General features: G+C 31.8%; 1 protein-coding gene and 2 pseudogenes across 1 annotated transcript; 1 reads left to right on the top strand and 2 right to left on the bottom strand.

Moving 5' to 3' along the window:
* Positions 1-7,588: 7,588 nt before the first annotated feature.
* On the bottom strand, positions 7,589-8,931 carry LOC125580021 (F-box protein At1g11270-like). The gene has a single exon (XM_048743957.1). It carries the CDS (start codon positions 8,929-8,931, stop codon positions 7,666-7,668), a length of 1,266 nt encoding a protein of 421 aa, XP_048599914.1. The 3' UTR covers positions 7,589-7,665.
* A 98-nt stretch (positions 8,932-9,029) lies between these two features.
* LOC125585009 lies at positions 9,030-10,756 on the top strand (annotated as a pseudogene).
* Positions 10,757-12,396: 1,640 nt separating this feature from the next.
* On the bottom strand, positions 12,397-14,145 carry LOC106396359 (annotated as a pseudogene).
* Positions 14,146-14,323: the final 178 nt, after the last annotated feature.

The following is a 14,323-nucleotide window of genomic DNA, read 5'->3' as shown; positions in this document are numbered from 1 at the left end:
CTCTTATTTCATTTATTGTAGGAAAATAAATCAATTCAGTGGTTGTTGTATGATTTCAACAGACAAATCTCTTTTTAAAATGCTTGGGAGTGCGTGGGAGGAGATGGAGTGAATCACGTCTTTTTTGGCCGACGAACAATATTTATTCTCACGTTACTTATTATGCATTTCGTCTCTAAAACTGTTATTTTTCCCAAGTGGTTTTGTTTCTGCAGTTAATGATTACGTCTTTCTACTCCAATTGCTTTTTTCTATAATAGCTTCTTTACTATTGTTTATCTGGTATTTGATGTTTTTTTGTCCATGATGGTTTTTTCAATGTAAGTCATTTTCCTCTGCACCAATTTTCAGGATTTCAGAAAAGTTGATCCAGGTTGTAGGAGAGGTAATTGCAGTATTTTAAGATGGCAAAACAATTTCTAAAGAGTATGGCCCAACACAGCATTAACAACATTTTAAGTGCAGCACTTATATGTCTTTGCGTGCATTGAAGTGGGGAAGGTTGGACTTGAAGATGAGGAGAGACACCAACGGTAAGTTTCTCTGAAAAATGGATCTTTGTGTTGTTTCAAATCAGTGAATTATAGATACTGATAAAAATTCTTCGTAATGTAATGTACGCTATGTTTCAATGTAGTTTAGGATTGTTCTTTATCCCTCAAATAGATACGGCCAGTAATTGATTTCCCCATTAGTTACTCTGAAACTGCAAACCAAAGACGGCAGAAATTGAATGAATAATTCATAAGCGACAGTGTTTTATCATGTGACCAGGAAATAGCAACTTTGTACAAAATGATTACGCCAAAACTCTGGAAGGGATTTTCCTTCTGCGACATCATGTGCAAAAAATTATATGAGTGAAGGGAGAGCGATCACTCCATTAACAAAGCAACTCTCTAACACCAAATTCTAAAATCAATTGTTCTAAAAAAACATTTTGACATCTAATCCATATAACTTCTGTAAATAAACAAAATATACCTCTTCAGAGTATCATAGAAGAGAATAATCTCATTAAGCCATGTATAATATTTCCAAGTTTGTTGAGAATGTTAAAGTATCAACAACTGCCCTGTACTGCTACTGAAATAGGCGAAGAAGATGTTATCATTCACCACAATTTCTGCGTATTTTCAATTAAGACGACCCATTAAGAGAAGTTTGTAGCATACAGAAACATAGCACTGCGCACGCTAGCTGATCTGCAAGATCATAAGTAAGCACATACTGTTTTTTAGTATTATGTAAACCGCACCTGTGGGATTCTTTTTTTTTTAATAATCCAGGTATCCGGACCTCTCACTTAGTCCGACTATCTCACCGCGTCCAACTAGAACTGGCGAAGAAGGTCCTGGAGGCCAAACGGAAACTATGTTAAATCCGCTGTGGCAGGGGCTCGAACTCGTGATGGCGGGCACCTCAGCCGAGGTTCCTTTACCACCAGACCACGAGGCCCGGTTTGTGGGATTCTTTTTTCTTTCCTTTTAATGGCTAACGTTGCTTATATTGATGATACTGAGTAATCCTCATGGAGGGCAACTACAATCGAAATAGGAATTTAGAACTTAAAAGTAAGAAACAAAAGAACATGAATAAGGAAGAAATAACTTCGAAAGTATATATACAAGCAAATGCACATGGGATTCATATTATGGTTTATAACGGCCATCTTTTGTATATGCAAAGCTGCAATAAAAATTTCCAAAATAAAAAGGAAATTTTGAAACGAGCGGTATGGAACTTACTTATGTTTCAATTTAATAATATATCTAGAACAAAAAAAATCATATTTAGACAAAACGAATGGTAATTCAATTTTGTGAATATAGTGTTCTGTTGGAAATGTTAAGTGAATTTCTGCAAGCATTAAAATGAAAAATTAGAATTGTCCTCAATGAACTATTAAATGAATCATGGTAATTTTGGCTGTTAATAATTGGAAGCTTTCAGCCATTATAATCATAGTACTTTCATATTTTTAATATATTTTACTCTAAAGATATCTTTATAATCTTAAAATTCTATGAAATATTTTGAAAATAAATATTTTATCTTCATTTTTGGTTTATGCATTTTCTCATATAACCATTTTATGCAATGCAGTGTTTATATTAGTATAATAGCAATGTTTTGACAAAAAACTACAATTTTAAAAAAACTATATGTTATTTATCACATCATATTTAATCTTTGAAAAAGTGTATTATTTTATCACCAAAAATTTTCAGTATTTTTTTTTGTTTTTCATAAACTTTAAATATATTATATTAAAGGAATTGTATCTCTATTTATCATTTTAATGTTAACTATATCAATTATAACTTTTAAACATTTCACTTTTTTACATTATTATATTAATGGCAACCATTTTGTAAATAAATATTTTGAAAACTTTTTATATCGCTTCCTCCGCGAGTTCGCGGGGGTCCGAATCCTAGTTCTTATAAAAAACGTGTTTTTATGAAAGAAATTTCATGTATTTGCTTCCACACACACACACACACACATATATATATATATATATATATATATATATATATATATATATACTATTATTTGAAAAATGAAATTTTCTTATGTGTCATATTTTTCATAATTTTAGGCAATTTTGCTTATTTGTCATATTTTAAATAATTTTAATTAATGAGTCATCAATTAAAATTTACACAATTATTTTGTTTATTTTTATTTTTTATGTTCTCCGTAATTTTAGATAATTTTAATTATTTATCATGTTTTTAATGATTTAACTGATGAGATATCAATATATACTATGTTTTAAATTTTATTAAATAAGTAAAAAATAAATAATCTTAAAATAATGTCTTTAAAAAATATATGGCTTAACATATTAATATGTATTTGATTATTTTAAATAGATAATTTATAGTTTGTTATAATGAAATAATATTATATTTAATTACAGTTTTCATGATACTCATTTTTCATCAGGACAGAAATATGTAGCTACAAAAACAAACGAAATCATCTATATGTATGTATTTTAAAGTTTCTTCAAATTATCTAAATTGAGAGATATATTTTGATTAGAACCCTAACTTTATTAAGTGATATATTATATTTAATACAAAGTAATCTTGGTTAAAATCCCAAATTAATTTATATTATATATCCAAGTAACATAACAGAATCTTTTCAAAATTAAATATTAGATATATATCACAACTCAATATATGGTAGCCGACGACCACGAAAGATTAAACGCACCGTTTTGAGAAAGGCGAAAAGACGACTGGCGACTAAGGGTTTTGAGATATATACGGTGGATCCTCCGGACTTACCTAGCTCTCTGATGGGGGTTAGGGATGATCAGGATGCGCGCAATACTAGCATGAACCAAGGTGAAGCAGTTGTAGTGAAGGATTTGGAGGAACAAAATGGATTCGAGAAAATGGTGAATCTGAGAAACATGGTAGATCTGAGAGGCAAGATGGATCTGCGATGGATCAAGGGGAAGTAGTTTTTGGGAGGATCCAGCAAAACAAGGTCGATCTGAGATTAAAACAAACTCAGATCAAATGAAGCAGGAAGGACCATTGAAGGAATCATCATGGGTAGAAGTTGCAAAGGAGAAGAAGATGTTGAAGAAGTACGAGATTGATATCACTGAGAAGGAGGGTCAAAAGGTTGTAGAGATCCCAGATGATGTTGTTATATAGAATGCAAACCCTCTATGGGAGGATTTTCCTGATTGGGAAATTTCTTGATTCGGTCCACACATTGCAAAGGGTTCATGCCATTGTAAATAAGATTTGGTCTCAAGGGGAGAGTTCCCAAAGGGCAGAAGTTTATGAAGTGGATTCTACAACAATGAAATTTAGAGTCTCTAATCCGATAATGAGAGCTAGGATTCTTAGAAAATGAATGTGGAACATTGGAAACATTCCGTTGGTTGTTACTAAATGAACACCAGATGAGCTAAAGGAGAAGCCGGAAGTCAAGTCCATTCCCTGGAAGTCAAGTCCATTCCATTATGGGTTCATCTCAAGAATGTGTCCATGCACATGTTCTCGTGGGAAGGCTTAAGTTTCATCAAAAGCTAGCGCAGTTGGATTCCCAGTGCGATTACATCCTGAAACTGCTTCTTGTTCTAACTTCAAAGTTGCCAAGATATTTGTGAATGCGAATTTGACAAAAGAATTGCCCACGAAGATAAACTTCTCTAAGAATGGCAAATCGTCATTGGTTGAATTCATTTATCTGTGGCTTCCTCTAAGATGTCATACTTGTAAAAATTGGGGACATGTTGAGAAATCATGTGTAATGAATAAAAATGAAGTTGGAATGTCAGACTAGATACAAAAGAATATGGAGCTGAAAACATATGGGAAAGATAAGAAGATTTTAGAGGAGGTTAAGGGTTCAGAGTATGCATCTTCTAGTTCTATGGAGAATGTAGAAGATGAGAAGATAGTAGCTAAATGCGGAAATTGGAGAATGACAGATAGTAGAAGGGTGGTCGGATGTTACTCCAGACAAAACTAGCAAAAGTCCAACAAAGAGAACACTTGAATATGGTCATGTAAAACTTATGACGCTTTCAAGATTTTGGTGCTTGATGAAATTAATGATAATGGGGAATTGGTTAACCAAATTGAGAAGAAAGAGGAGATAATACAAAGGAAAAAGATAGAGATAAGTGGGGATAAGGAGGATACTAGAAGTGTAGCAGAACTAATTAAAAAAAAATCTAGGTTAGTTCATTAAAACACATTATTTCAATTATTACTTATAAATCATAGAACTAATAAAAAAAATCTTAGAATGAGATTTATCTTTAAACTCTTAAGATACAGTAAGTAATGATTTTTCAGAAAAAGAATTACATGTAAAAAAAGAAGAAATATTCAAAAAAAAAATCCGGATTTATATAAACATGAAGCTAAAAATCCATATTTGGAATGAATTCTTCATTGACTTAGGTAGGTAACCCGAACATGACATAAAGCAAAGAAATCCAATTATTCAGTCTTTAAAAATCTTCACAGCATCTGTTTTGGGAGTCAACAATAAATTAGTGTTTCCTGTCTTGCAAAATTACTTTTGGTTTAGAAAAATGTCTGGACGATTAATCCGACATTCCTAATTATGTTTTTCATAGAGTGATTTTTCTTGTTTTTATTTTGGTTGTTAAGAATCCCTTATATATTAATTGAGGAACATTTGAAAAGATGTAACCTCAATTTTGTATTAATTAAAAGAGGCCCCAATGCATAGGTGTCACTCAATTAGGTAGTCAATTACATTCAATTGAAAAATAAGTAGGTCCACATTCGATTTTTATATGTTGTTAGATATATAAGTTGGTCAAACTATATGATATAATGATATGATATGATATTTTCTTTCCTTAAATAAAACCTACGGAATTACCATAAATGACTAATATATATATGACAATTAATGAGTTTAATAATAAAGATTTGATAACAATGTATATCTCCTCCATCATTTTTTGTTTAATTTTATATTATTAAAATAAATTAAACAATCAAATTAGCTATAAAAAGAAAATTTAGAATTTTTTCGTATATGTTATATTTTGAATTTTTAAAAACGATAATAAATGACTAAAACTATTAAAATTATTATGTTAAAAATTAATGATCAATGGTTTAACATTTTTATTATAAGAAGATACACATGATTTTAAAACCATATGAGTAAAAAATATCATTTAATAATAAAATAAATATATATATATATATATATTAAACACTATATACCATAAGATTACATAAATATTTTAATATTAAAACTTTCAATGAATTTTCAAGAACATTTATAAATTATAAACTTATTAAAGATTTCAGATTGAAAATTTTGTTATCGATGATTTAAATATTTTGTTATAAAACGATATGAACGATCATAGAACCGTATGATTATAAATTCTTATTTAATAAATAACTATACAAAATATACTATTCCTAGAAAAATAGGTTGGTCTATCTTAACTTATATTACACTTTTTATTAAACTAACTATCGAATTGATAAATAACGTACCAAAAAATGTTTTGCACTTTCCTTAAATAAAAGCTACGAAATTACCTAATATGATTAACGTATATGTGAAAATTAATTATAATGAATAATAAATATTTGATAACAATTTTTGTATCTTAGTTCTTTTTCTTAATTTTATATTATTAAAATATATTTAAAAATCACATTAAATATATAATAAAAACATTTATAATTTTTCTTATATGTTATATTTTGAATTTTTCAAAACGTCTATAAATTATTAGAAATTTGAAGATCCCCACTCTGAAAATTTTGTGATCAATAGATTTTTTTTTGTCATAATAAGTTACAAATGATCATAAAATTGTATTAATATGAACTTTTATTTAATATTATAAGAAGATACACATTATTTTAAAACCATATGAGTAAAAAATATTATTTAATAATAAAACATATATATTTATATATATATAGATTATACCATATACCATAAGATTACATAAATATTTTAATATTAAAACTTTCAATGAATTTTCAAAAACATTTATAAATTATAAACTTATTAAAGATTTCACATTGAAAATTTTGTTATCGATGATTTAAATATTCAGTTATAAAATGATATGAATGATCATAGAACTGTATGATTATAAATTCTCATTTAATAAATGACTATATAAAATATACTATTCTTAGAAAAATAGGTTGGTCCATCTTGACTTACATTATATTTTTTATTAAACTAACTATCGAATTGATAAATAATCTACCAAAATTTTTTTTGCACTTTCCTTAATTAGAATCTACGAAATTACCTAATATGATTAACGTATATATGAAAATTAATTATTATGAATAATAAATATTTGATAACAATTTTGGTATCTTAGTTCTTTTTTTTTTAATTTTATATTATTGAAAGATATTAAAAAATCACATTAAATATATAATAAAAACATTTATATTTTTTCTTATATGTTATATTTGAATTTTTCAAAACGTCTATATATTATTAGAAATTTGAATATTTCCACTCTGAAAATTTTGTGATCAATAAATTATTTTTTTTGTTATAATAAGTTACAAATGATCATAAAATATAACGCATATGAATTTTTATTTAATAAATATTCAAACTAAATAATATATATATATATATAAACACTAATGATTTAAAGCAACAAGATTGGCTGATCAATTTAGTCGTCCAGTTGAAATCTTTCAAAAGTATGTGAAAGACTAAAATCAAAGTACATATGGATTTAGAATAGTAGTTATATTTTACTAACCAAATACCGAAAAAACCGAACCGAACCGAAACCAATCCGATATCCGGATTGAACACCTGTAATCCAAATGAAGCCAAACTATTGTTTCATTCTCCAAAATATAATAAAAATAATAACTTAATCCCGCGCAAGGCGCGGGTCTTATCCTAGTCAGATATTATACTAAGAGACTAGTAATATGTAAAATCATAATGAAAATTAAAGGAGCTTCTAGGAACGCACGCTACAATTGATAATTAGTTGAAGGATACAAAATCTAGTTTCCAGATTTTGGAATGATGGAGGATATGCATAAAGCATAACTGAACTACTAAAGTAGCATAGAAGATAGACTTTTTAAAATGTGAAATTACAAAGGGGGTGGTAACAAGACAATAAAATTAAACGGAAAACAAAGATTGAGAATAACAAAGGGAAATAGGGGAATAGGAAGGCTTGACGAGTAAATGATAAGAGTTGGTAAGGAGATCAAGTATGAAGATGGCGCCACGGTAATCACGACCTTGAAGTAGCAACTTGTGCTTGTCAAGAATTGCAATAGGTTCCAGAGACCACTCGGGTTCCCCAAGCCAAGAAAAAGTTTGGGTGAGATCAATGGAACACATTTTAGTCCATGTCATGTTGGAATATTGGAAGGACCATATGTCTTGGGTAGGCCAGGCTTTCTTGGAAACGCAAAGGCGATTGTCGAGGATGCAGATGGTGACGGACCAAGGGTCAAGAACATGGGCAAAGGGAGCATCACAGATGACATAAAAAGTTTCAGTGTGAAGATCAAAAGACAAAACCTTGGGTTCTTCTTCACAATCGGTGAGCCAGTAAAGGGAGCCATCTAAATAAACGGGATCGGTGTGAGGATTAGTGGTGAAGGGAGAAGCAGGGTGAACGTACCTCCAGAGTTGAGTGGTAAAATCGAAAACTTCGCAAGTGGTGACGTTGTCTAGGCCAAAACCGGATGAGTTGGTTAGAAAAACAGGCTTGTAAGTGCCGGTGAGTTTGTCTTTACCGAAACCAAGCTTAGGAGTTGGGGTGCCTTTGTACAACCTGTGGAGTAAGAGGTTTTGAATGTTGGAGAGAGGGAAAGTTCGACGCCATCTAGTGGCGGGATTCATCACGACGCAGACACTCGGGTTGTAGATAGAGTAGAGGCATAATAGACCGTCGCAATTACTATGACAGACCGAAGTGCCCCCCCAGTTAGTAGGCACATGGACCGTATAAGCAGATGATGATCCAAACGCAAATCTTCGAGCATCTAAATCATTAACTCTTTTGACGAGACGACCATCATCATCATAAACATTAGTGGACACGAAAAGGATGTCTGGACCTCGTGACATATGGATCAACTGTTGTCTTTCCTGGAAACGTCGGGAATCGATTGCAGATTTCAGCTTCTTGGACACGGTCCTGAATCTCAGCAGAGATTTCACCGGAAGTCTCTCAAGTATCAGCTCTACAACATCCTCTGGGAGACGCAGCAATTCTTCGCGATGTCTTTTCAATGTTCTTCTTGTTTTGAACGGGAACATCTTTTGTGTATCTCTCGTCGTCTCGTCTGCTGATATAAATATATATACAGCAGCTAAGGAATCTGGAAAACAAAAAGGAAAATTTCCTTTCCTCTTTTTTTTTTGATGATTCATTCACCAGACTAGTTTAAAGGTTAGTATACTTTAAATATATAACAAAGGATTTGCTAATATATTCATCTTTGGGAAAATTGTTTTTTTTAAGCAAAAAAATGATAACTATGTACCATTAAATTAATCTTCTATATTTGATGTTTCATTAGATTAATTATTTTATAAATGGTAATAATACTCTTAAAATTTTTATTTAAATTTCTTAATTACAATTAATAAATAATTATAATAATAAATATTATTATAATTAAAATAGCTAATAACATTAAAAAATATTCCCAATCTAAACCTCCCCCCTCACGGCGGCTCTTCTTCTCCAGCGTAGTGTGTTCTTCGGTTTCCCTCTCACGGTGTGCTCTCCCGGCTTCATCTTCTACGGCGTGAAGGTAAGGAGGGCCCTTCGACTCTTCTTCTTCAATTTCGTTTTTTTTTTCTCTCTAATCTCGTGTTTGCTTTCATGTGGGGGAGAAGCTTTTCATCTCCGGCGTGAATCTCTCTCGGTTCTTCTACGGCCTACCTTTCATTTTCATGCCTTAAAAACGAGTGCTTGATAATTTGATTGTGTTCTTTGCATGTTGTTTAATCTCTGCTAAAATCATTATCTCTTTTCCTCATTAGTTTCTTTTTAATCATAGGACTTACTATTAATTAGAGCACCGTATGGGGCGGTTGGTCACGGTGGACATTACCATTCACAGTCCCCTGAGGCTTTCTTTTGCCATGCCCCTGGTATTAAGGTTGTTATCAAAGCAAAGGGACTGTTGTTGTCCTCTATCCGTGATCCAAGTCCTGTTGTCTTCTTCGAACCAAAGGTACACTTGTCTATCTCTTACACCACCAAATCAGCTTCTCTTCTTGAGTGGTCTTGAAGATTTGTTCTTCTTTTCAGTGGCTATATCGTCAAGCCGTAGAGGAAGTTCCAGAGCATGACTATATGATACCTTTATCAGAAGCTGAGGTATATTGTTGTCTACTTATCAAACAGTGTATGACAAAAACTTCATAGTCTTTAGTCTGACAACGGAGGAGTTGTTGTCAGGTTATTAGAGAAGACAATGACATAACTCTTGTTGGATGGGGAGTTCAGCTTACCGTTATGGAACAAGCTTGTCTAGACGTGGAGAAGGTTTTAGCTTTATACTATTTCAAGTCGAAGATAATTGGTTTGCCAGCAGTTAGTAACATGGTTCTTGAGTTAATAATGGCTGGAAGGAATATCATGTGAACTGATAGATCTCAAGTCTCTACTGCCTTGGGACAAAGAAACAGTTGAGGCCTCAGTTAAAAAGGCTGGCATGCTTCTTGTAAGTTTCTCAAGCAAGTGTCGTTTTTTTTGGTGTGATCGTCATTATTATAGATTACTTTGGCTTTTGGGGTTGCAGATAAGCCATGAAGCTCCAGAGCAGAGATCTTTGCAACAATTCTCTTCTTGAAGGTAAAAGGCTCAATGTTAAATTCATCTACAAGAGATTAACTCTCATGTGTGCCTTAACTGCAGTTAGAAGCTCCAGTAAGCAGAGTTTGGGGTCTGGACACACCATTCCCTCTTGTGTTTGAGCCATTCTACATGCCCACCAAGAACAAGGCAAGCTCCTGTTCCTCGTCACCTTCCCATCCAAAAATACATTTTATAATTGATGGGGTTTTTCACGTTTTCTGCAGATATTGGATGCAATAAAGCCCACTGTCAATTACTAGTCATTCCATCTGTTTCTTTAGAAAACTTGAAACATTATGTATTATGTTAGCTATTTTATGCAGTGCTATGTGTTTATGACAAACAGAAACAAATAGTAAACACAACCATCTGGTTGACTCCCTTCCATCAGCCATTCTTTAACAGAAACAAATAGTAAACACAACCAAATCAACTAAATCCCGACACAAACGATTATAACTGAAACGCATGAGAATCTACAAACTTCCACGGGACAAATAGTTTAAGTACTTGAATTCATGGTAGAAACAACGTATTTTTTTGTGAAAATATTGTGAACAATTAATGAATATAAAAGATAGCATGACAAGAAAGTTTAACACGATTTTTTTGTGAAAAATCAAGTTTTTTATATATGGAAACTGAATATTTTCAAATATTTTTTCTCCATGTTTTTGGAAATGATTATATTTATCCGTAGAATCTATATTCTACTATATGTAGAATACAGTAAACATGTTTGAACTCAGTTTCTACAGGTTTTAGATTTATAGTAATGTGTAGATTTCGATTTCTACAAATTTTAGATTTATAATATTGTGTAGATTCAGATTTCTACTGATTTTAGATCGATAGGTTAAGCGCTGAATATGTATTTCAAATATTTTTAGATTACTATTATTTACGTAGATCACGTATTCTAAGCATTTTAGATTCAATGAAAAAAGTGGATTTCGTTTTCCACTTAGTAGAAAGCCAATTCTACTTTTTGTAGAACAAAATCTGAAATTATGATTTAAACATATTTAGAGTTGGAAAAAAATATCACTAAGTTGATATAGGTATTTCATTAATAGTTATTATTTTTCCAATTTTTTTTGTTTGTAAAACTATTTATTTGATTTATTTTTGAAAATACTAAAGAGTATTAAAGGAAAAAGTGGTACAAAATAAGAATTAGTCTAATGAGACATAGTTATTATTTTTTTGGTCTAAAAAAAACAATTTTCCCTTTATCTTATCTGATGTGTCCGGTTGAAGCAATTTTAGAACAAATGCTAGAATATACTACAAGGGGTTAAAAAATATAATATGGACCTCTTATTTTTTTGTGGACATATGTTATTAACATGTCTGCTTGTTCACTATTATGTTTAGGCATGAAGGTTCGGTTTTTGATTCACTTCCAAATTGTAATTTTTTTAGTTTTTAGTTTAGTTCCGGTTTGGTTATGATTTCTGATTTCGGTTAAAAAAATATAGGAACCTTTCAAATAACAATGTGAGAAACCCTATAAATTTTTAAGTTCAGTTCGAGCGTGTGAATCTGAATAGTGATATGAAATTTTTGATTTTGATTTAGGTATCTATATTTTCAATAGTTTGAAAAAAAATATTTACACACTTGTATGGGCAATATTTGGTTTTGTATTTTTTTGATGTTTTGTCGGGCTCAACGAAAGGGTTAGTAGAATTTGTATGATAGTGTTATTATCTTGCTCAGACAAATAAGTTAAACTTTGATCTTTCTGGATTTGTTTTTTTTGTTCTTCATCCTATAACTAAAATGAGTTAAAAGTGACGAAAAACCAACTTACCACATATGCTATAAATGTCATTAGCAACCAAACATGTAGTTTGTAAACATATATCTTGATTCTTATGTTTAGAAATAAAAAAATTGACAAAAAATTCTTATGTTTTGCTTAACTGGCATGAGATCAAGATTTAAAAAAAATAGAGTTATTTCTAAATATAGTTTTTGACTCATGCTTACAAAGATTACAAAAAAAATTGTGTTAGAAACCCCTAGAAACAATGACAACACAAGTAAACACTCCAAAACGTTAAAATCGAAGCAAGTGTCGTTGATGAAGTGTTAGTTTGGAAAGAAACGTATGCAGTGGTTTCTTCACCACCACCTTGAGACCTGGTGCTGTAGAAGATTCCGGCTGGCTTACCAGCAAGTTGTTGAGTCCTCCAGAGGCCACCAGTTGCATCTAAGAATGCCTAGAACTGAGCAGCCATCATACTGAACCTTGTTGGGAAGCCAAAGACAAATTCATCAGCCTCGGCAAGGTCGCTGGGGGTGATAAGTGGAGCATCGCTCTTTGGCGCTGCACTCAGTTTAGAGAGCAGATCTTCTTGGAGCGTCTCTAGTACCTGTCAAGAACAAACTCTATGCTTCAGTATGAATGTCTTCTTGCTTTTTTTTGGAACACGAATGTCTTCTTGTTTCTTTGAGAGAATGCAAGTTAAATTTAAGGTAGCTGAAAACATGCATCACTGAGATAATAAGTGTTAAATCACTCAAAAGATTCACATAGCCTAAAGAATGGTGGCAGATAAAAGACATTCACCAGTAAATAAAAATATAGAAATGTATTCCCTCTTTCATAGTTTCATTCAGACATAAGAACTTATTTCTAACTTCAACTTCAATTCTGTTTCAATGATTTCATGGTCAGTTTCTGTGTCTCATTGTCGCCTAGAATTGTCAGATATGCTTCATAAAAAAGCCACTAAGAGAGCATTGACTGACCTGCCAGAGTTTGGGATCGACACCATCAACAGAAGCAGCACCTTTCCTAATCTCTTGTGCTAGTTTCTCCAAATGTTTGCACATTGAGTGGTACCTGTTACACTCCACCACACCTGTAAACGTTGGATGAATTGATCTCCATTTCAAATCCAAACTCAATCACATTTCTCCACATGTCCGTACATTGAGTAATACCTGTTACATATTCAATAATGTAGGCGTTTCTTGTACACTCTACAGCCACTCAATCATATCTTTAAAGAATCTAATTGTCTTCCGTGCTAGATATTGAACACTGGTGAAATTCTAGGTTTTGAACCTACAGAACCATAACCAAATCAGAAGTCATCAGGTGTGTCTCCACAAATTAGAAAATAAAAGAAAAAAAGTAAAGTGTTAATGGAGTCCCGAACTCATGATGGTGGTTTTTGAAAAGGAGAGTATCATGCTATTATTTCTCATTGTCTCATCTGAGGCACAAAGACTCTATGCTGTTGCCACTGCCTCTGCTGAATCCCGCAATAAATCAAGAGATAAAATATCCTAAGTCAACTTCCCTTGAAAAATGGAAGGCAAACAATATCCTAATCTGAAGTTAAACTACTATACTGAAAACTTCAAATTACAGTAGTAATCAAACTGATGAAACCCATATCGAAAAATCGAAACTTTACACGATGTTAAGTACTTTGTAAGTTTCTGAATGTCATCAACTGATGTGAGTCATGTTGTCTGAGACTTCCGGTACCCGTAGGTTAAACAACGCCTCAAGCCTTCCATTTTTTTGTGTTACAAAGGAATGAGACGGCGATAAAATAGATTTTGCTAAGAGAAAAAAAAAAGTGTGAATGAAAAGTTAACAACAACAGATCCAAGATTTACCTAAGAAAAATTGGTCAAGCGAGACAGTGCTCTCTATGGAAACTTGGCCACGAGCTGAGGGATCCGATGAGTCTGAGATCCATACCCGGGAGGCCGGACCCAATACGATGCACCGGTAACAAACATGAAGGTACTGTGAGGCGATGAAATCTGATGAATAGCTTCTTGGAGCTTATGTAAATATATTTAAGTTTTTGTTAGGGAATTATTTAAACATGTTAAATATATTAAGATAGTATAAAAGTAGCGTGTCTTTATAGTCACAACATGTTTAATAGGTTAAAAATATGCTATGGTAGAATTCAAATAAAA

The sequence above is a fragment of the Brassica napus genome, chromosome A2 (genome assembly GCF_020379485.1).
Source record: "Brassica napus cultivar Da-Ae chromosome A2, Da-Ae, whole genome shotgun sequence".
NCBI lineage: Eukaryota > Viridiplantae > Streptophyta > Magnoliopsida > Brassicales > Brassicaceae > Brassica > Brassica napus.
The sequence above is the reverse complement of the archived record's forward strand: the minus strand, read 5'-3'. Positions and strand labels throughout refer to the sequence as shown.